Consider the following 24,174-nt stretch of genomic DNA (forward strand, 5'->3'; position numbering starts at 1 on the left):
CCTTGTTTGAAAATCGCATTCCCTGCCTCTCTAATACATTTTTTCATATCTCTCACAAAAACTAAAAGCTAATCCCTTTACAGTGATCATTACTCGTTTTTACTTCAGATTCTAAATCCAAATTAGCGGTTGAATTAATTAACAAGAATAAATAAGGCAAGCAGAAGTCTCCACATTTATTTTTCATTATTGATTATTATGTTTACATGGAGTCCTTCTCATATTTTTGTGCTGTTTTCTTGTGTGTCACTCATCCATCCACTGAATTCCACCCTTACTACAAAACATCAATAAAGATTATACTTTGGGAGCTTTTGCATAAAGGTGTAACCATTTCCTGAGGAAGCTGACTGGGGATGGGACAGTAGAGTTTGGTTGGGTTTTTTGCCTTTTTTTTTTTTTAAAGGATCTTAGAGGAAATCATTCTATTTGAGAAGGCTCTGTTAATGCAGCAATTGCTCGTCTTAGATAATTGTTTCATCAGGACTTTTGAGAACAACTTGGTGTTAACATTTTAAATGAAATACAGTGATGCCTACTTTTTGTGATCTCATATATTGTGAAGCTCATTTATAATAAATTAGAACATAAGTTGAATCACTACAGTGCCTTTTGGTATGCAGATTCCATTTACAGTAAACCTACGCTGACGTAAATAGGGTTCTTACTAATTTCAATAGGTTTTTGATTAGGCCCAGTAGGACAGTTCTTGGAGAAACAATGATTTAATAATGTTCTTTATTGTAACAGAATTCCTACTCTGAATTAAAGCCAAGCTTAAAGAACACTAGCCAATTCAATCACTGCATATGAAACCCATAGTAATATTTTACATTACATGAAGGTTTAAATATATAGATGCATTGCATCCTGTTGTACTGTATACATATTCTGCTGTTTCTGGGGATCTGTATGTACAAATTCTAGGTAGGGAGCAGGATCTATGGTTCAGAGTAGGGGTTTGAGTCAGATAAAAATGATTGAGGTCTATTCTCAGCTCTACCACTGATGTGCTTTGTGACTTGTACTTCAGTATGCCATCTATAAAATGGGAAGAATTATTTCCCTCCTCATGTAAGTGTTCTCGCAAAATTAAATTTTCAAGTCAGTTAAATAGTCTTTAAAAATCACCACAGAGTTGAAGTGTTTGCAACTGTAAAATACCACTTTTGATAAGGGTACACAAACATTTTGTGTATCAGAAAGGACTGTTACCACTTATACCATTTAACAATTGGTTGATGGATGAACGACATTTTCTGAGAGACAGCAGGACTGAAAATTATGCAACATCTCACTAGGGCATGGTGAAAAGTTAAGGAAGTTCTCAGTAGCAGCAAAGCTATGTTACATATATGTGTGAATGATTTTGCATGGCAGCTGGGATCAGCAGTAGAATTTGTTTTTGCCTCAAATGCAGCATCTCTTACCTGTCAAGTGGCTGTTTTCATGGCAGTATTCTCACCCTCTAAGGAATTTACACCACTGACAGAATGCTCTGTGAGAGTTAGAAAATAATAACGAAAGGAAATGAATTGTCCATATCAGTCAAAATGTATTAACACAAATCTACCAGGGTTTGCCTTATCTAATCTAGGCAATATTACTATTGCATGAGGAGGGGAAAGTTTAAAACCTTATTCTGTTTCCTTGGTAAATAACCTAGTAAATTCATATTCATGTTCTGTCTCCTCCCCAGATTGTAGGCACTATTCTTGCCCTTGCATGCCCATGCTCCATTCCCCACACACGAGTGCAGAATAATACTGGTGTTCAAACTTTCAGATATTCAGTAAAAACAGGACAAATAGAGCTCAATTTCCCAATTACATAAATCATAGATTATTTATGTAAATATGAATGTGACATCACATATCACAACTGGATCCAGGAAATGGAAGGTACAGTTTGTTAATAATTGGATTGATTTGATTCTCATATTTTGCACTTCCGTAAAGATTTCTATGTGAAGAACTCAGTGCTTTACCCACAGTAATGAATTAAACCTTGCAAACTGAAAAGATCATAAGCATTATGATCTCCAATTTTCAGACAGAAGCACCAAGACATGGAAAGTCACTTACTTCTAAGTCACATACAAAGACTGCAACAGAGCCACCACAGACAGAGCAAAGCAAGATTTCCTACTTTCCTCCCCTCTCCTTTAGTCACAAAACTTTCATTTCTGCCCTGTTGTACATCCTTATCTGACAAAAACAAATCAAATGTATTTAATCCCAGGGCTTCACCTTTTTCTTTTGTCTCAATTAGTGTCAGCTAGTGAGTATTTCCTTGGGATGGTGAAATGCAGATGGCACTGAAAATGATGCAGATGCAAGATAAACATTGTTGTGGATATAGATCACAAAAAGAGGCAAGCATATTCTTGAGTTAATGTTAAAATAGATTAATATGCAAAACAACACCAGATTCAGGTTGTCTGTAGTAATGTACATTATTTTGAATTTCCCCTTTATAATCCCAGCCTTGCCACCCTTTTGTTCCTAGAACTTTTCAACTGCCAAAACCACAGAAACCTGCAACTTCTTTTAAAAATACCAAATACAAATTGAGCAAGTCAGTGACTACATTTCAGGTGCAGAGTGTCTACACACTGCCGGGCTTCTGGGTCATCTTATTTTCAGTATCTGTAGTTAGGACTGGGAAAGTTGGATGCAGTGGATTTTTATGGCATCTGTATTGTCTGTAATAGTTTTGTTGAGTGTATGCAGAATCCACTATTGACTGCACAGCTGATGTCCTTTTATTTGTGATTGGTAAGTAGTTCTAGCTACTTAACATGAGAACAATGAACATGCATTATTCTAGGACTGACCACTTGGTCAACAAATTATTTTGGACTTTCAAGCACTCCCTTTACCCACTCTGTTCTTCCCCTAATCAGTTTTTTCCATTCACAACCTCCCACCTTGCTTCATTTTGGCTCCATCTTCAGCTCTGTTCCCTAACAGAGACAGTATTCCCACGCTGTGTCTCTGCTCCTTTTCTTTTGTGGCAGCAGTTGCTAAAAGGAAAGGTGTACTCTGCACAAACATTTAGATCATTGCAAGCAGGTATATGAATCTAGTCAACTGCAGACTAAATCTTCATGTGTATCCTTCAGATGCTCACTAATGCACTTAGATTTAGTCCTGTTTCAAAGAGATCTGATCAACTGTCAATGCACGTTGGATGGGTGCACAGGAACACTATGGCTATGTCTACACTAGAGTTTATGTCGGCATAACTTATGTGAATAAAACATGCCCCTGAGTGACATAAGTTACGTTAACATAAGCGCTCGAGTGCACAGTGATATGTTGGTAGGAGAGCTTTTGCTGTTTGCAGAGGTAGTTTTATTATGCCAACAGGAGAGCTCTCTCTCATCAGCCTAGAGTGTCTTCACACATACGCTGCAGCGGCACAGACGCATCAGTGCGGCTGCATCACTGCAGCACTATCTGTATAGACGTGCTCTTAAATCATGTCAGGATGATATAGTCTAGATTCATACCCAAGCTTGCCCTGGTCTAATTATTCATATAGCCAAACCTCTAGAATATGAAACTATTTATCTACTATGCAAAACTGTGGCTAAAAGCTGACTGATAATATTGTGTTAGAGTAGCACACAGAGTCCCATTGTGCTAGGCACTACATGTGCATATAACTGCTAGACCTTGCTCCAATTAGCTTACAGTTCAAATAGACAAAGGCCATGTGAAAAGAATATTGTCCCCATTTTAGAGAGGAGGAACTGAGGCATGAAGAGACTAAGTGACTTTTTCACAGTCACTCAAAAAATCTGTGGTAGAACTAGGAACTCAACCTAGGTCTCCTGAGCCTATATCCACTGTCTTAACCACATAAGCATCTTTCCTGGCAACCAATGTAGGCAGATGTGACATTTTTGTTGTTGTTGTAAAATTACAGAACCATAGCTATATTCATCTATGTGTAATGCAGCCTAATCCACAATAGATACAAAACAGCTCCTCTGTGTTCAAACACACCAAATCACCTTTATGTCTAGAACTAACTGCCACAAAGCTCACATCCTTATTTTAACTTTCCATTTTGTGAACTTCATCTTCTTGATACTAATCTGCTCAAAACCATTTGCTAAAGGATCATGTCTAAATGGAAAATTTTCAACTAGATTAAAAAAAGTTTAAAATCGAACTAAATATTTAATTCTGCAAACAGAAATTTGTATGTAATTAACAGTGTTTAAGAAATATTCAGAAAATGAGACCTTTCAAAAAATCAACTGTCATAACCGGATAAAATATAACACAAAATTCTTGTATGAATTGACAACCACGATGATGGCACATGTGTTCACCAATATAAATGCAAATAAAAATAAACAAAATTGTACATCAAGCTGGCTTAGTTTACAAACAAAAAAACTTCCTGAAGGAAATCTCACTCAGGCTCAACAATATTAGAAAAATATCTCACTGCTAAAAGTAGGTAATAGCTTATGTAAATCTCCTAATACTGCTAGGTGACAGTTTAAAATGTGGTGTATCCAGGATATCACCTCTTTTTTTGACAGGATAGAAAAAGTTCAGGAAGGTGCCTGCAGCTGGAGTGTTAAACTACTTCATCATTTAACATAACATTATCAACAGTGGACCAATAGTTTCAGTGAATATATGAAAAAAAATCATAAAAACATATGACTTGCCATACCAAATAAAATGATTTGGTCCCTTTAGCCCCTGTCCTGCCGCTTTTAATGGCCAATACTAACAGTTTCAATGGAAGCAAATAATTATAATGCCAATTTTGTTCTAATATAGCTTTTTTAAAAAGCATGTCACTATTTGTATATTCAGTTTGATTTTTCAGAAGAGATCTAGTAAATCTAAATGGTGAGTTTTCCAACCCTGCTGCTGCTGTCTGAATTTCCATTATCCTCTAGCATGTTAAAGCTGTGGAAATATGCAATATAAACTTCTTTCCTTCAAGAGTTTGCTGAATTCCTGGAAAGCAGTGTCCATTCGATGTTCTTGTTCTCTCCTTAATAGGAGTGTTTTGTAAATAGGGAATGTGTGTAAACAGTTGATACAGACATAATCAGGTTCAAAAAAGTTCCATGTCAGGGTCCATTTCAGTAGAAAGACATAGGTCAGAAGAGGCTGGGAGTTTGAAGCTGCTTTTCTCTTGCTTCTTCAGCAAAGATGATAGCTAAGATAGGCAGCTTCTGGAGATTACTCCATTCTTTCAGATCTTTGACAGAAGACTAAGAGAGTTAGGCTCTTATGTGCTGAAACTGGATCCGGGCCACTGGGAATGTGTGCCAGTTCAACGGTGTTGCATTTTTTCAGTACTAAGGGTCTAGTTCTGGTCCTCCTACTGTAAGATGCACAGAAGTTGGGCTGGGGAGGCAGGAGCGGTAATCAAATGAAGATTCCATGAGTTATCAGTGGTATACAAGGCAGGTTAGCTCAGGAACCTGGGGCATCATGTTTTGCATGGGCTTTAAGAAAGAGGAGCATGTACTCCTCCATTGCACAGCTTCATCTCTCCTGCCAATGATGGAATTGGACTTGGAATTTGGACTTGGCCGTGCCCCAAAACCTGATCACAGTGACTTTTTGGAGATGTGCAACAATATTTTGGGCTCATGATATTGGTCATTGCCTATTGACTGCGTTGTCTTTCTTCTGCCATTGTGCCATGAAAACCCTAAGGTCCAAAATGTGGTAATGTATTACCATTCACACACTTGAAGATAAATTATTGCTCTTAAAATACTTATGATAAATTGGTCCATAGGCAAATTCCTATGAAGAATTTATTAATATCTTGAAACTAGGAAGTTACATGGTTGTACGCATAGTTACAGTCAAATATAAACATTAAACAGTGCACAGTCGGGCCCGGTGAAGGAAAGTTTTGACCAACTGGACTCAAGGTTGAAAATATTTAGGATGTTAGTCCATCAGGATAATAATACTGTATTATAAGGCTTTATCATTTCCTTTTTAGTAGGAAACTCCACCTGTAATAGAAGCTTTCTAGAGAATAGTCACCCTTTACCAAGCCTAAGTCCAAAAGTGTCAAGATTTACCTAATCAGTTTACACGGTCACACACACAGTGCTTTTATCACTTGTGAAAACAGCTAGTGATGCCAGTCCATATGACACACTGTAATGTGCAATAAAAGACTGTGGAAAAATCATTGATCTTTAGATGACTTTCAAAGTTCAGTGTAAAACTCTAGATTTATTTTTAAGAAATGAAAGTTTTCAAATATCAGCCTTTCCCTTTGGTCCAGTTTGTTTCTGATACTGAATATAAAGTCTTTTAAGAACAATTAATTTTATATTGAATTTAATATCTGCAACAGACTAAAGAAGAATATAATACTTCCCTTCATCAATATTTCTTGCTTTCCACCAACTTTAATTTTATCATGTCTACCTAGAAATTGATCTACTAGTTTATTCAGCTGGCAAAGCTACTATTTTTCTTTAAATCTTAACTATAGCCATTGACAAAGCCACTTCTGTGAATTTCCCCAGCATTCCACAGGACTACAAAAAAATTGACAAAATCCTCTTTCCAGACTCATGCTTCATCTCTCAGGTTCTAGTAATGATCCTTTTCTACCGTCCAACACCTCATGGTTTTTCTGTGGCTTCAACTTACATTCTCATTTAAACTAAGATAAGACTATTCCATTGTGACTCAAGTAAATTATGAAAGCACGTAATTAGGAGCTCTGGAATCCTGCCTGCATTGTAAAAGAATGTGACATAGTTCTTTGTATTGCATAAAGTGTTCCAAAGGACTTTTCCACACACAAACACATGTATATCTTTGGGTCCAATCTGGTACTCCCTGAGCACCCAAACAAAAAAGGCAGTTGGAATCTTAGGTGCACAAAGAACACAAGATTGGACCTTATAGCAAGGTGGTCTGGTGGGGTGATATAGAAGCTAATAATTAGGCAATGTTGTTTCATATTTTGACTCACTATTATGACAAAAGCCACTGAAACATAATATATTCAAAAGAAAAAACTATTTTAACTTAGAGTTAAGGTTGCTTGGTGATATGTATGTAAGGTCTTGGAAAAAATTTTAAGGGAGAAAGTAGTTAAGGACATAGAGGTCAATGGTAATTGGAACGAATTGCAACATGGATTTACTAAAGGTAGATCGTGCCAAACCGATCTGATCTCCTTCTTTGAGAAGGTGACGGATTACTTAGATAAAGGTAATGCGGTAGATCTAATTTACCTCGATTTCAGTAAGGCGTTTGACACGGTTCCACATGGGGAACTGTTAGTTAAATTGGAAAAGATGGGGATGAATATGAAAGTTGTAAGGTGGATAAGGAACTGGTTAAAGGGGAGACTCCAGCGGGTCGTATTGAAGGGTGAACTGTCAGGTTGGAAGGAGGTTACTAGTGGAGTCCCTCAAGGATCGGTTTTGGGACCGATCTTATTTAACCTTTTTATTACGGACCTTGGCACAAAGAGCGGGAATGTTCCAATAAAGTTTGCAGATGACACAAAGCTGGGGGGTATTGCTAACACGGAGAAGGACAGGGATACTATTCAGGAAGATCTGGACCACCTTGTAAACTGGAGTAATAGTAATAGGATGAAATACAATAGTGAAAAGTGCAAGGTCATGCACTTAGGGATTAATAATAAGAATTTTAGATATACGTTGGGGACGCATCAGTTGGAAGCGACAGAGGAGGAGAAGGACCTTGGGGTATTGGTTGATAGCAGGATGACTATGAGCCGCCAATGTGATACGGCTGTTAAAAAAGCAAATGCGATCTTAGGATGCATCAGGTGAGGTATTTCCAGCAAGGATAAGGAGGTGTTAGTACCATTATATAAGGCGCTGGTGAGACCCCATCTGGAATATTGTGTGCAGTTCTGGTGTCCCATGTTCAAGAAGGATGAATTCAAACTGGAACAGGTCCAGAGACGGGCTACTAGGATGATCCGAGGAATGGAAAACGTGCCTTATGAAAGGAGACTCAAAGAGCTTGGCTTGTTTAGCCTGGCCAAAAGAAGACTGCGGGGGGATATGCTTGCTCTATATAAATTTATCAGGGGGGTTAACGTTAGGGAGGGAGAGGAATTATTTAAGTTTAGTACTAATGTAGGCACGAGGATGAATGGGTACAAACTGGATATTAGGAAGTTTAGACTTGAAATTAGACGAAGGTTTCTAACCATTGGGGAGTGAAGTTCTGGAACAGCCTTCTGAGGGAAGTAGTGGGGGCAAAAGACTTATCTGGCTTTAAGACTAAGCTTGATAAGTATATGGAGGGGATGTTATGATAGGATAGTTTAATTTTGGCAATTGATCTTGGATTATCACCAGATAAGTCTGCTCAATGGTCTGCGGGGAGATGTTGGATGGGATGGGAACTGAGTTACTGCAGAGAATTCCTTCTTGGGTGCTGGCTGGTGAGTCTTGCCCACATGCTCAGGGTTTAGCTGATCGCCATATTTGGGGTCGGGAAAGAATTTTCCTCCAGGGCGGATTGGCAGGGGCCCTGGAGGTTTTTCGCCTTCCCCTGCAGCGTGGGGCATGGGTCGCTTGCTGGTGGATTCTCTGCAGCTTGAGGTCTTCAAACCAATTTTGAGGATTTCAATAACTCAGTCCTGGGTTAGGGGTTGTTATAAAAGTGGATGGGTAGGGTTCTGTGGCCTGCCTTGTGCAGGAGGTCAGACTAGATGATCATATTGGTCCCTTCTGACCTATGAGTCTATGAGTCTATGTCATCCCCTTGTAGAACATCAAGTTGAGCAGAACTCACACTGTGAGAACCAGAAAATGCAAAGTTCAGGATGCCCACCCACACTTAACTCTGCACTCTCTCAGCAATGCCCCAATATACCACATTAACACACATCCTTTACGCTACCAATCCCACTGTTGCTGAAACGTATAAGCTTTTCACCTCCTTTTACAACTCTCATTCTCACCCACAGGTTTCTAGCTAATACTGTTAATGAACAAAATTAAAAAAAAAAAAAAAGGTTGCTGACACCACAAACACCTCTCTATGGTCTTTGAGCAATGCTTCAGTATCCACATACTCTCACTGACCTCTGGCATTTTCAGATTTGGGAGGTTCCAGATCCTGGTGTACACTAACACACTTAGCGAACTCCCCAGAAAGGATAACACATGTGTACAACATAAGAAATACTTCACAGCCTGTTACAACTTCCTTACATTTTGAATACCATCTCATCTTCACTTAACCATCATTAAAACATTAGAATCCTCTCATATTCTTTCTTACTGCTGACAATAGCCTTTGTAATAAAAGTCCTATGCCCTGTTATGGATATAACATCCCCAATTTTGCATAGACATGATACATTCTACATTCCCAAGGTACACATGCATCTCTTTCCCTTCCTCAAGCACGTGAGAGAGTGGAAAACATTGATCTCTTCATATTGCAGTCACAGCTCTGTCACACACTTGAAAGTAATCTGCAGATCTTGCAAACACACCTCTTCCAAGCAGCGCTAATTGCTTCCACCATTCAGTACACCTGACACTGACCACAATGCATGAGGATAATAAATTCTTAGCTTGCTGTCATATCCCAGCTTGTTACTGACAATGCCCTCTGTAATAAAACTCCTGCCCTGTTAATTATATAATATACACAATTCTGTATTGAAATTATGCATACTAGAGCCCGAGTACATGTACAGCTTTTCCCATTGCTCATACACATCAGTGGGTGCAAGCACAGATCTCCTTATCACATAATTACATCCAGGAAAAGAGAAGGTATGTAGCATAGGACACCATTTTTATTTGTTTTCTTTTTTGTCCTTTTAGTTTGAATGTTGTTCAGCTCACTCTTCTGCAAGAGAACAACATACTATCAAGCAATCTTAACTCTAGGTTAAATTCAGTTTTTGAATTGAATTTCCTAAGGTTTTTTTTTTTTTTTCTTAAAACAGGAAAAAGTTTTGTTGTTGTCATTAGGGGTCAGTAGTTGTTTAGGCAGTTGTATATATTATGTCCCACAATTAGCATTCTGAGTCAACCTCCCACCAAACACCCACCAGCCTTGCTTTGGAGCATCTGGAAGCCATGCCACTTATCCATTCAAAGCATTCTCCCTCCAACCTGCTACCCTCCCCACAGCAACTAGCAAACATGTCTCCCTGAAGTCTTCATTCCCTGGTATACAAACATTTCTATTGCCTTTATTTCCCTCCTATAACCCAACTCACATCCAGAACCTGGAGCAAAAGACAATTATGTTACAGTAGAGGGTGCACTGGCAGAGCTAGGGGCACCAGAAGGTTGGAGTGTGGGTTTAGTGTACTGGAAGAGATGTGGGGTGCTATGCCTCCCACAACTGACTTCCTAACTTCTGTTACCATCAATCCCCATTAATCCGTATCTCCTCACTGCAGCCCCAAACTGCTCTTTCCTTATTCTACCACTCCTAATACCTATCTTTGTCTCACATGTCTACTTTTCCCCCAGAGACTTTGATTATATTTCCCCCAACACACACACACACACAAATGCCACTCATGACTTACAAATTGTAGCAGCCTCCAGTTACTTAATCCAAAACTCCTTTTGTTGATGGTGGTGGTGGGCAGGGAATTTGTGATCAACTCATCCTTAGGTATGTTAATTGAAGGGAGAATCCACAGTAGGGAAGAGGTCTGTGATCCAGCCAGTCATTAGTACCTTTCAGTTTAAGGGTACGTCTACACTACGGGATTATTCTGATTTTACATAAACCGGTTTTATAAAACAGACTGTATGAAGTATAGTGCACACGGCCACACTAAGCACATTAGTTCGGCGGTGTGCGTCCATGATCCAAGGCTAGCGTCGATTTCCATAGCGTTGCACTGTGGGTAGCTATTCCATAGCTATCCCATAATTCCCGAAGTCTCCCCCGCCCCTTAGAATTCTGAGTTGAGAGCCCAGTGGCTGGTGGGGCAAAAATCATTGTCGCAGGTGGTTCTGGGTAAATGTCGTCAGTCATTCCTTCCTCCGGTGGCGGGTGCATTTTGAAGGCCGAAAGGAAGGACATTGAATTCATACACCCCCGTATGGGTGACGAATGCTGACCTCTCCTTGGCAGGTTCATCTAGCGGTACTTGCCAGTACCCCTTGGTTAAGTCTATTGTAGAGATGAACTGGGCACGTCCCAACTTTTCCAATAGCTCATCGGTACGTGGCATTGGATAGTTGTCCGGACGAGTTACAGCATTTAGCTTACGGTAGTCCACGCAAAAGCGTATTTCCCCATCTGGTTTGGGTACCAGAACCACTGGAGATGCCCATGCACTGGTAGATGGGCGGATTATACCCATCTGTAGCATGTTCTGGATCTCCCGTTCTATAGCAGCTTGGGCATGAGGAGACACCCGGTAGGGTGGGGTTCTGATGGGGTGAGCATTACCTGTATCAATGGAGTGGTATGCCCGTTCAGTCCGTCCTGGGGTGGCTGAGAACAATGGGGCGAAGCTAGTGCACAGCTCCTTGATTTGTTGCCGCTGCAGACGTTCCAGGGTGGTTGAGAGGTTCACCTCTTCCACGCCACCGTCTTTTTTCCCGTCGTAGTAGACACCGTCAGGCCACTCAGCATCATCTCCCTGGACTGTAAACTGACAAACCTGTAAGTCTCTGGAATAGAAAGGCTTGAGAGAATTAACATGGTACACTTTAGGCTTTAGTGAGGAATTGGGAAATGCTATGAGGTAGTTTACAGCTCCCAGGCGCTCTTGGACCGTGAATGGCCCTTCCCATGATGCTTCCATCTTATGGGCCTGTTGCGCCTTCAAGACCATAACCTGGTCTCCTACCTTGAAGGAACGTTCTCTGGCATGTCTGTCATACCAGGCCTTTTGCTCTTCTTGAGCATCCTTTAGGTTCTCTCTAGCAAGGGCTAAAGAGTGTCGGAGGGTGCTTTGTAGGTTGCTTACAAAGTCCAGAATGTTAGTTCCTGGAGAAGGCGTAAACCCCTCCCATTGCTGCTTCACCAACTGTAATGGCCCCTTAACCTCGTGACCATACACAAGTTCAAATGGTGAAAACCCTAAACTGGGATGTGGTACAGCCCTGTAGGCAAACAGCAACTGCTGCAACACTAGGTCCCAATTATTGGAGAATTCGTTGATGAATTTTCTTATCATGGCCCCCAAAGTTCCATTGAACCTTTCCACCAGGCCATTGGTTTGATGGTGGTACGGGGTGGCAACCAAGTGATTCACCCCATGAGTTTCCCACAGTTTTTCCATGGTCCCTGCCAGGAAATTAGACCCTGAATCTGTAAGGATGTCGGAGGGCCAACCTACCCTGGCAAAGATGTCTGTTAGGGCCAGGCATACAGTGTTAGCCCTGGTGTTGCCTAGAGCTACTGCTTCTGGCCATCGGGTAGCAAAGTCCACTAAAGTCAGTACATACTGCTTTCCTCTGGGCGTCTTTTTTGGGAAAGGGCCCAGAATATCCACAGCTACTCGCTGAAATGGGACCTCAATTATGGGGAGTGGCTGGAGAGGGGCCTTGACCTGGTCTTGAGGCTTACCTACTCTTTGGCATACCTCACAAGACCGGACATACTTGGCAACATCCTTGCCCATCCCCTCCCAGTGGAAGGACTTCCCCAACCGGTCCTTGGTTCTGTTCACCCCAGCATGGCCACTGGGATGATCATGGGCTAAGCTTAAGAGCTTCTTCCGGTACTTAGTTGGAACCACCAACTGTTTTTGCGGCTGCCATTCTTCCCGGTGTCCACCAGAAAGAATTTCCTTGTATAAAAGTCCTTGGTCTATAACAAACCGGGATCGATTTGAAGAGCTGAGAGGCGGTGGGGTGCTCCGTGCCGCCGCCCACGCTTTCTGAAGGCTGTCATCTGCTTCCTGCTCAGCCTGGAACTGTTCCCTTGAGGCTGGGGTCACCAGTTCCTCCTCAGACTGTGGACTTGGGCTTGGTCCCTCTGGAAGCGATGTAGGTGATGGGGTTGTTTCCGTTGCTGGTGAACCGCTCTCCGCTGGTGCACCTGAGGGTATTTCAGGCTCTGGCTGAGCCTTTTGGGTATGGCTGTCTTTTGCTTCTGCCAGTTCTGGCTTGCTGGCGCCCTCTGGCGTTGAGTTTGAAGATGTGGTTGCACTTGCTGGTGCTGGTTGCTGTTCCAGTTCCGGGCCTGGGACTGGAGATGCTGTGGCTGTTTCAGTGGTAGGCATGGAATCCGGGTCCACTACCTCTGTCTGGGTCTCTGGTAACACAGACGGGGCCTCTGTGGACGGCTCAGGAACAGGAATGGGTCTGGAAGCTTGCTTGGTTTGGCTACGGGTAACCATTCCCACTCTCTTGGCCCGCCTCACCTGGTTGGCCAAGTCTTCCCCCAGTAGCATGGGGATAGGATAATTGTCATAGACTGCAAAAGTCCACATTCCTGACCAGCCTTTGTACTGGACAGGCAGTTGAGCTGTAGGCAAGTCTACAGCTTGTGACATGAAGGGATAAATTGTAACTTTGGCCTTTGGGTTGATGAATTTGGGGTCAACGAAGGATTGGTGGATAGCTGACACTTGTGCCCCCGTGTCTCTCCACGCAGTAACCTTCTTTCCGCCCACTCTCAAATTTTCCCTTCGCTCCAAGGGTATTTGAGAGGCATCTGGGCCTGGGGATCTTTGGTGTGATGGTGGTGTAATGAATTGCACTCGCATGGTGTTCTTGGGACAGTTGGCCTTGATATGTCCCGGTTCATTACACTTAAAGCATCTTCCATCTGATGGGTCACTGGGCCGAGGTGAGTTACTGGAGACTGGTGAGGTTGAAGAGTAGGGTATCTGTGGCTTTACTTGGGTGGTATGGAGGGTCTTTGGCTGTCCTCGGTTGTAGGGTTTATGGTCTGTGTGCCCCCTGGGGTAATCGTTCCCCTTGACAGTAGCTTTTTTGCTTTCTGCCAGTTCCATCCATTTGGCTCCAATCTCCCCCGCCTCAGCGATAGTTTTGGGATTTCTATCTTGTATGTACCGTGTGATGTCTTCAGGAACACCATCCAAGAACTGCTCCATTTGTATGAGGAGGTTCACTTCTTCCAAGGTTTGAATGTTGTTTCCTGTTAACCAGGCCTCATAGTTTTTTGCAATGTAGTAGGCGTGTTTGGGAAATGACACCTCTGGTTTCCATTTTTGGGTTCTGAAGCGCCGACGGGCATGATCTGGGGTTATCCCCATCCTGTATCTGGCCTTGGTTTGAAAAAGTTTATAGTCATTCATTTGCGGCTTGGGCATTTCAGCTGCCACCTCTGCTAAAGGTCCACTGAGGTGTGGCCTTAATTCTACCATGTACTGGTCTTCGGGGATGCTGTACCCAAGACAGGCTCTTTCAAAATTTTCCAAGAAGGCCTCGGTGTCATCACCTGCCTTGTAGGTGGGAAATTTCCTGTGCTGTGGAGCAATAGTTGGCGCCGGGTTGTTAGGGTGGGCTGGCACATGCAGCCCAGCTTTTGCCAAGTCCAGTTCATGTTTTCTCTGTTTTTCCTTCTCTTCATTTTCTTTTTGTTGTTTTTCCATTTCTTTTTGTTGTTTTTCCATTTCTTTTTGGTGTTTTTTCCATGTCTCGGCGGTGGGCCGCCTCTTCTTCTTCTTGCTTCCTTCTGTGGGCCAACTCATCTTCTGCTTGTTTCCTTCGGTAGGCTGCTTCTTCTTCTTCTAGTTTTCTTTTGTGTGCTGCCTCTTGGGCTGCCTGTTCTCTTTGGAAGGCTGCCAGTTTGATGCTTTCTTCCTTTTCTTTTATCTCCATCTCTTTTTGTTTTATTTCCAGTTGTCGCCTGTGTTCAGCGTCTTTGATTTGTTCTTCGGCGTCAATCCTTGCCTTAGAAGTCATGGTTCCTGTTTTCTTGTGTTGGGGTGCCCTCCGATGTTTATCTTTTGAACTGCAGGCTCTCTGTTGCCTCCTGAAGTCTGCCTAGCAACAGTGCTTTTTTCCTTTTTTCTCTCTAGCTAATGTTCAATGAAGGGAAACCAGAAAAACCACTTTATTTGCATGCATATAGAGTGCTGGTATGACTCTCAATGGGAGTGCTATTGTATGACAAAAGACCCTCAACAGTCTTCTCGCTTAACATGCAAACCACAAACTGCTAGAGAGAGCAGAAAAAAAAATTCTCTCTGGTTCCCTTTTAAAACCAAACTGTTTCTCTCTGCTAAAAAGCCCTTAGCAGAGAAAAGAAAAATATAATATTCCTACTGGCTTCTGGATTCTGTCTATATCCCGCCGCTGCCACTCATGACATAACCTTATTCCCAGATTCTGGACCTTAGCGTCCAAAATTTGGGGGTTAGCATGAAAACCTCCAAGCTTAGTTACCAGCTTGGACCTGGTACTGCTGCCACCACCCAAAAAATTAGAGTGTTTTGGGGCACTCTGGTCCCCCTGAAAAACCTTCCCTGGGGACCACAAGACCCAAATCCCTTGAGTCTCACAACAAAGGGAAATAATCCTGATTCCCTTCCCCCCTCCAGGTGCTCCTGGAGAGATACACAGACACAAGCTCTGTGAAACTACGCAGAGTGAGTCCCCCTCTCCGTTCCCAATCCTGGAACAAAAGCACTTTCCTCTTCACCCAGAGGAAATGCAAAATCAGGCTAGCAATCCAACACACAGCTTTCCCCTGATTTCTTCCTCCCACCAATTCCCTGGTGAGTACAGACTTAATTTCCCTGAAGTAAAGAAAAACTCCAACAGGTCTTAAAAGAAAGCTTTATATAAAAAAGAAAGAAAAAATACAAATGCTCTCTCTGTATTAAGATGATACAACACAGGGTCAATTGCTTAAAAGAATATTGAATAAACAGCCTTATTCAAAAAGAATACAAATCAAAGCACTCCAGCACTTACATTCATGCAAATACCAAAGAAAAGAAACCATAGAACTTACTATCTGATCTCTTTGTCCTTACACTTAGAAACAGAAGACTAGAAAATAAAAAGTACTTCTCCAAAGCTCAGAGAAGCAGGCAGACAAAAGACTCAGAGACACTTTTCCCTCCACCCAAAGTTGAAAAAATCCAGTTTCCTGATTGGTTCTCTGGTCAGGTGTTTCAGGTGAAAGAGACATTAACCCTTAGCTATCTGTTTATGACACTCCCCCGCCCCTTAGAATTCTGAGTTGAGAGCCCAGTGGCTGGTGGGGCAAAAATCATTGTCGCAGGTGGTTCTGGGTAAATGTCGTCAGTCATTCCTTCCTCCGGGAAAGCAACGGCAGACAATCATTTTGTACCCTTTTTCGCTGGATTGCCCTGGCAGATGCCATAGCACGGCAACCATGGAGCCCATTCAGCTTCTTTTTTTTTTGCAGTCACTGTATGTGTACTGGATGCCGCGGACAGAGGCAATACTCCAGCACTGCACAGCAGCATTCATTTGCTTTTGCATGATAACAGAGATGGTTAACAGTTGTTCTGTACTGTCTGCTGCTAGTGTAATTTGGCAATGAGATGATAGTTATCTGTCCTTCTGTGCTGTCTGCTGCTCTCATGGGTGCCCCTGGCTGAGATCGGCCAGGGGTGCAAAAGCAAAACTGGGAATGACTCCCTGAGTCAATGCCTCCTTTATGGTTTCTAAAAATAGAGTCAGTCCTGCCTAGAATATGGGGCAAATGAACTAGAGAAGCGGTGTATCTGAGAGTACAGCTGCTCTGTGTCAGATCCCGCAGAAATGATGAGCTAAATGCCATTCATGGGGGGTGCCCCTGCAACAACCCCACCTGTTGCTTCCCTGCTCCCCCAACCTTCCTGGGCTACTGTGGCAGTGTCCCCCCCATTTGTGTCATGAAGTAATAAAGAATGCAGGAATAAGAAACACTGAGTTTTTAGTGACATAAAATGAGGGGGAGGCAGCCTCCTGGTGCTATGAAAGTCCAGGCAGGACATTAAGCAGTGTGGGGGAGAGGAGCCCAGCATTCCACTGCTATGATAGTCCAGGCAGTACAGAATCTTTTCTTTTCACAGGAAAGGGAGGGGGCTGATTGAAGCTCAGCCCCCAGTTATTATGATGAAGACAGTTACCAGCCATTCTGTACCACCTACCAGGAATGACCAGGAGTCATTCCTATTTTCAGCCAGGTGCCCCTAGCCAGCCTCACCTGAAGCCATCCAGGAGCGCTCACGGGTTGATAAGAAGGATGGTTACCAGTCCTACTGCACCATCTGCCACCAGGGAGGGGAGAGAAGCACACACTGCTCTTCACTGCTGCAGCATCGTGTCTACCAGCAGCATTCAGTAGACATAGGGTGAAATTGAAAAAAGTCAAGAAACGATTTCTTTCCCTTTTCTTTCACGTGGGGGGGAGAGAATAAATTGACGATCTATTCCCTGAACCACGCCAGACAATGTGTTTGACCCTACAGGCGCTGGGAGCTCAGCCAAGAATGCAAATACTTTTCAGAGACTGCTGTGGACTGTGGAATAGCTGGAGTCCTCAGTACCCCCTCCCTCCCTCCATGAGCGTCCGTTTGAGTCTCTGGCTTCCCGTTACGCTTGTCACGCAGCACTGGTAGCCTGTAGATTTTGTTTTCAAACGCTTTGGCATTTCGTTTTCTATAACGGAGCTCTGATAGAACAGATTTGTCTCCCTATACAGTGGTTAGATCCAGTATCTCCCATACAGTCCATGCTGGAGCTTTTTTTGGATTTGGGACTGCATGGCCACCCGTGCTGATCAGAGCTCCACGCTGGGCAAACAGGAAATGAAAATCAAAATTTCGTGGGGCTTTTCCTGTTTACCTGGCCACTGCATCCGAGCTGAGATTGCTGTCCAGAGTGGTCACAGTGGTGCACTGTGGGATACCGCCCAGAGGCCAATACCGTCGATTTGCGGCCACACTAACCCTAATCTGATATGGTAATACCGATTTTAGCGCTACTCCTCTCGTCGGGGAGGAGCACAGAAACCGATTTAAAGAGACCTTTGTATCAATATAAAGGGCCTCGTAGTGTGGACAGGTACAGCATTAAATCAGTTTAACGCTGCTAAAATCGGATTAAACGCGTAGTGTAGACCAGGCCTAACAGTACAAGGCAGCAGAAGGAAACCAGGTTTAGGGTTTGGGGTTTTTTTGGGGGGGGGGTGTTTAGGGGACCTGTAATTTGGGAACCTATCAGCAAAATGACCACAAATCTGACTCACTAATATGCATCAATTTCAAAGCAATCCAATTAACTGTTCAGATTTGAGAGCACTTACAAGAGTTGAATTTTAAAGCATATAAAATGGTGGAAACCCTCTAGCTAATTTTTCCATATTGATGTACACACAGTGTAAAAAGTACTTTTTCTTATTTCTCATTCTCTCTCTCTCTCTCTCTCTCTCTCTCTCTTTTCTTATTTCTCATTTTGAGTCCCCCAAAGATTTAGTTAGTGCATTATCTGGGGTAAAACTCGACAGATTGAGACCATTTAGACCCATAGTTTGATCTCCAGCTCAAGGCAAATAAATCCATCACCTGGAAACTTTTTTTAAATGGCTAATTTTTTTGAAGTGGGGAGGGGAGAGGAGCGGGGGCTCATGTTTCTGCAACCCATGCCTCAAATGACTCCAAATTCAGATCATTAACTTGCCCTACAGCCTTTTGAGGCACATCACATTTCAAAGGAATCCAACTACATATATCAGTTTTAGAGGACTTAGAATGGTTGACCTTTAAACAGATGACATGGTGCAACCTTAACTATAGTGGTGCCCCAGTGCCATTATAATGCAATGAAACTTTTTACACACAATATCTTTAATTGAATCAATTACATTTTATTCCTTTTAAGAAAATATTGTCATCCTCAATTCTAATAGAAGTTTAACAACAAAAGCAAAGCAGTCTAAAGGATAACAGGGCAGTGTGCATGCCGATATACAACACATAGCATTTACCCTACCTAAAGGTTTTACAAAATTGCATAAAACTGGTACAGAGAAAAATTGTCTGTATGCTTGGTTTCTTATTGATTTTTGAATAATTCATAAAGAATGTTTGTGTGATCAGACATAGAGTATTGGTCTTTTTTGAGGCAAGTAGCTTCTCCATAGTGAGAACTCTTAGATTTTTGCAACCCATCTACTCTAAAGTGGTTAATTTCAATTTCATCATTCCATTGCTGGGACAATTCCTATAGCAATAGAAAACTGTGAAGGCATGAATCCTATTTTGGCATGCATCTGTCCTGACCGAAGAGGACATATAGTTAGGGATATGTTTAGTTGTTGAGGTACCCTTTCAGAAAAGTGCTTGATCCTAAGACAATTTAGAAATTACCAATAGTATGGAGTCACAGCTACTCTGTCATTGATCAGATTGTATTACGCATCTTATTCAACTTAAAATGGTTAAAGTATTCTCTTGAAATAATTTAGTACTGAATATTAGTGTTGAATTTAGCACATAGAAACATTGTTTTCTAGTGTACAAAGCACAGGACTGGGTGTAAGATGTCCTAGCTTCTGTTCTTGGCTTTGACAATGGCCTGCTGTGTGACTTTGTCCAAATCACTTTAGCTTTCTGTGTCTTAATTTCCTTTTTCACCTTTTGTCTATCTTATCTATTTAGATAGAATTCTTTGGGGCCATGGACAATCTCTTGCTGTGTATCTGTATATCTCTTAGCACAGTGGGCCCTGATCGAGATGTATATCTTACTTTCCTGTACATAATCATAGGGAATTTGGCCCTGAAATCATTGATATCTCTGAATGGTCCTTCATCACATGAACATTCATCATTTCACTTCCAAAACTGACCCGTGTGCCTCACATAGATCTTGTAGGTGAGTGACGTCATTAATAGGCAAAAAGCATATTCTGCTAATGGTCAAAATATGAACTAGATTATTTCATGTTAATCAGTGGCATCTTTATTATAGAACATCTTTATTATTAGAAAGTAGATAATTCAGCTGGTTATATTGTGTGAATAAATGTTCCCACAGGCTTTATTTAATTTTCTCAAAGGACCAAAGGCCAGTCTGTCTGATGTTAAGTACTTAAAGATGCCTAGCAAAATCTGTTCCTCCTGTAATTATAGAAGCAAACAACAGTTATTAGACTAGTGGTTCTCAAACTTTTATACTGGTGACCCCTTTCACACAGCAAGCCTCTGAGTGCGACCCCCCCCGCTTATAAATTAAAAACACTTTTTAATATATTTAACACCATTATAAATGCAGGAGGCAAAGCGGGGTTTGGGGTGGAGGCTGACAGCTCGCGACCCCCCATGTACTAACCTCATGACCCCCTGAGAGGTCCCAACTCCCAGTTTGAGAACCCCTGTATTAGACAATGTAGACAAGAGGACAGGCAACAATTATAATTCAGTATTTTAGCAATTTCCCTCCAAGTATCAATTATATATGAATGGCAAATAGCTTATCTATTTTATGAGTTGACAGCTCTTCTTTTGGCAAAAGAAGAATATGTTATTGCATGATACCAATGTAAATAATACCTAACCTGTGAGGTTTTCAGGCTCTATCAAGCAGCATCTAATAATTGTTTTTCTGGCCTGCACTGTGTGTCTTTTAGATTGAGAGTTCTTCAGAGAAAGCATTCTATTCTTTGATAACGTCTACCTGTAGTAAAGTGCCATGTATACTTACTTTACTGTATAAATTATAAAAGTACTAAATAAGAAACCCGGGGGAGAAGTGAGGTTTGTATGGGAAAGAGGTAAAAATGATGGATGACTCATATAACCAGGCACCCAAAGGAGTGAATTATTTTAGGGCTAACTTTCTAAAATATGACTTATTTCTGTTGCCATGGATTTCAGCAAATATAGGCCAGAAATGTCAGATTGAAAAATTCACCCTCAAAGTCCATCTTTGGTTCTGGAGTCAATACACTATGTCAGGGAAAAGTGCTGGAGCTGCATTTTGTAAATAGCTATAGCAAACATTCTACCAGCCATGGAAATGTTCCTCTGCTTTTTGTAATATAAAATATAGACAAATGGTAATGGTCATGTCAACATGTTTCTCTTTGTTTATTGATCCAAGACCATTTGAAATGTGATTAAATAAAACAGCATAATTTCCCAGCCCTTTGAGAATTACTTTAAAAAAAAACATCCAACCAGATAGGGCATATTTTATAAATACATATAATGCATAATACACACGCAGTCAAATCTGTTCTAAACAATGGTAGTGCAATATTATCCAACAGGATTATTTTCCCTCTGATACTGTAAAGCCAATTGTTTTGCACCTGTTTCTTTAAAGCTACCAGTTGGTAGAATAAGAATAAACTTGACAGCATTACATATTATACTTGTATACTCAATGTGTTGTTTCTTTTGCTTTGTTTCAGGAACATGGTATTCCGACTGACATGGGCTATGCAGTGGCTCCGCACCACTCTGGGGTCTACCCTGTACATGTTCAGCTTTATGAGGCCTGGAAGAAGGTCTGGGGTATCAAAGTCACAAGCACAGAAGAGTATCCACATCTAAAACCTGCACGGTACAGACGGGGCTTCATCCACAATGGCATCATGGTAAATAGCATTTCCATTACTTCATTGCAATAATTCTTTAGGAATGACTAAAAAAAATCTATTTTACAAATGCACGAAGCTTTACAGTGGGCATTGAAATCCTTCAAGATAGTGGAATTGTAAGGATGCAAAAACAGTTTTACCAGTGTGCAGCCAGTTTGCAAAAGAAAGAAGAGCAAAGAGTCTGTTTTGGGGAGGGTTTTTTGGCACTTTCCAATGTGATTATCAGAAATAAAATGTACCAGTAGACAACCAATCTTGGACTATAATTACATACCTTTGCGATTCATTAAAATGTCTTAGCTCCATATCCAAGGGTCTGACTCACTGCAATGCATAAAGGGTCTGAGACCTGCCAAAGGGGAAGAGAAACAAAAGTGCAATATGATCCTCCAGTACGCAAGAGACTTTGGTTGGGCCAGACTTTGTGTTTAGATATACCTATGCAACTTCCAGAGCACAAAGTCTGAAACTATGCCTGTGAAAGCTTCATAGGCTGTGCATTGGGGTGGGGAGAGGTAAAGCTTTTTACATCTTTCCTTCAATAGCACATATAGGAATCACTTGGCCTATCACTTGAATATGCTGCTCCTCCTAGAATGGAACAGAGCAGCTAATGAACATCCAGATGCAACACTACACCACAGTTTAGAGCAAAAATGTGGAAGAATCATGTTCAATTGAAACGGTAAAGAGAATTTAGGTAGATCAAAGGTAAATTACACAAGTTGGAATTTGCACAGGACACAGAATGGAAATCTTGACAGGTCAAGTTCTGGCATGATATACATAGGTAAAGTTCCTGTTGACTTGAACAAACACCATGGACATGCATTTAAGAGCAGAATTGTATCTAATATGTTTGTCAAAAGTATATATTAATAACACAGAAACAGGTAACAGGGTAGATTCTAACTAGTTCCAATATAGGACTCATTTGAGCAGGGCACTTAAGTATATGCTTAAGTGCTTTGCTGAAAAGAAACCGTAGATTATTTTGTTTTCTGTTCCTTTGGACAGAATACAAAGGAGAGCCCAAATGGCAAACTGTCAAAAAAACTAAGTCAAAACTGAATAATGTCTGTGCAAGTACAGTAATGAACAGTATCACAGATCTTAGTGTTTTTCTGCAGAGTTCTGATGTACTTGTGATTAAAGAGTTAATGAAATAGCTCTAAGTAGTGAAGATTTTAGTTGTTTTTTTTTTCCCTCCATCTTCTGGTTTTCAGAATCCTGACTCACCATCTCCTGATTTATGATTGTATGTAGAACTGACCTCGGGATATGCTCATTCAACAGTCCTATCAACCCCAGTACATATTTCACTAGTGGGGTCTAATTTGATTTTCAGGGCAAAGGAAGGAATGAACTAGTTCTTTTTGGGTCTGTAACCTAGAATACCAATTGTGCGCTATATCTTACCAGCAGGAAGATTAATAGCCTAAGATAGTGAAGATGACTGAGAAGTGCTATTTGTCTTTTAACAAACTATCCTTGCTAAAAGAAAAGAAGCTCTTTTCTTCCTTTTACAAATCCCTGAAAACAAACCCTGAATTCTTACTATGAGAAACATATGCAGTGGTCTGGACAAAGGCTGTGGAACACACATGTGCTGCAACCTTTCAACTGGCAGCTGGAGATCTGAACATCTGCATAATCATGCTTATTTACAATAAGACAACAACTGCTGGAACAAAGAAATCCATATGTGAGTGTTTCAGAATGCAGACGCAGAAGAGTTTTTTTGGGGTGGGGCTTGCAGAAATAGGGTCATGACACTATAGCATTTTTTTTTTACTTTGTTCTCAGGTACTTCCTCGACAGACCTGTGGCCTTTTCACCCACACAATTTTCTACAAGGAATATCCTGGAGGCCCTCAAGAATTGGACAAAAGCATCCGAGGAGGTGAACTCTTCCTCACCATCCTCCTGAATCCCGTATGTACCTTGTTTGCTATCATCTGCTCTGTACCTTTGATATCATAGTGTAGTTTATTCAGTTCCAATAAATCAAATCTTTTTGCTCAGAGGTGGTGACCATTTAAAAGGAAATAAGCAAAAACTGTATTGTAAGGAGTAATGTGGATCCCAGGTGATACAAATCAGAGAAAAATGTATATATTTTTTCCAAACAATATTTGTTTTCCAACCCAAGTGCTAGGCCTTTGGGAACAAGGAGACACTGAATATACTAAAGTGGACAAAGGAAAACAATGGTGATGGAGAAAACTCCTTCTTCTCTTTCTTCCTCTCCTCCTCCTTGTCCTCCCCACCCACCTTCCCTCACCTTTGGCTGCTTGAAAGCTGCACATCTTTCATCTCTCTCTGCTCCCACTGCATCCCCTAATAGAACTAACTATAGGAACAGGTTCACATGCATAGACTATTCAGATCAAGCTGCTAAAGAACAGTCAGCCTAACACTCTGATGCCACCCACTGAAACCTCGACTCCACACAGTATGTAGCCAGCTCTGTGTGGGGAGTTAAGCATGAACACAGGTAGAAGGGGAAAGAAGAGAGGAAATGAAGAGAAAAAAATGGAAGCACGTGTGCATGAGCGTTGTGGGAGGGGACACAGAATGCGGGTATGGTCGTTAATCCATCACAATGAGGCTGCAGGATAATGTTTGGTGGG

General features: G+C 41.6%; 1 protein-coding gene across 10 annotated transcripts in view; it reads left to right on the forward strand.

Annotated features, from left to right (window-relative positions):
* LOC115652604 (bifunctional heparan sulfate N-deacetylase/N-sulfotransferase 4) overlaps positions 1-24,174 on the forward strand; it is a 181,870-nt gene that overhangs the window by 82,164 nt on the left and 75,532 nt on the right. For all 10 annotated transcript variants that reach the window (XM_030564875.1, XM_030564874.1, XM_030564869.1 and 7 more), the window contains 2 exons: positions 21,353-21,538; positions 23,348-23,476. In XM_030564875.1, the coding sequence (XP_030420735.1) occupies positions 21,353-21,538; positions 23,348-23,476 (315 nt within the window). The remainder of the gene's footprint in view (positions 1-21,352; positions 21,539-23,347; positions 23,477-24,174) is intronic.

Source organism: Gopherus evgoodei, chromosome 5 (assembly GCF_007399415.2).
Source record: "Gopherus evgoodei ecotype Sinaloan lineage chromosome 5, rGopEvg1_v1.p, whole genome shotgun sequence".
NCBI lineage: Eukaryota > Metazoa > Chordata > Testudines > Testudinidae > Gopherus > Gopherus evgoodei.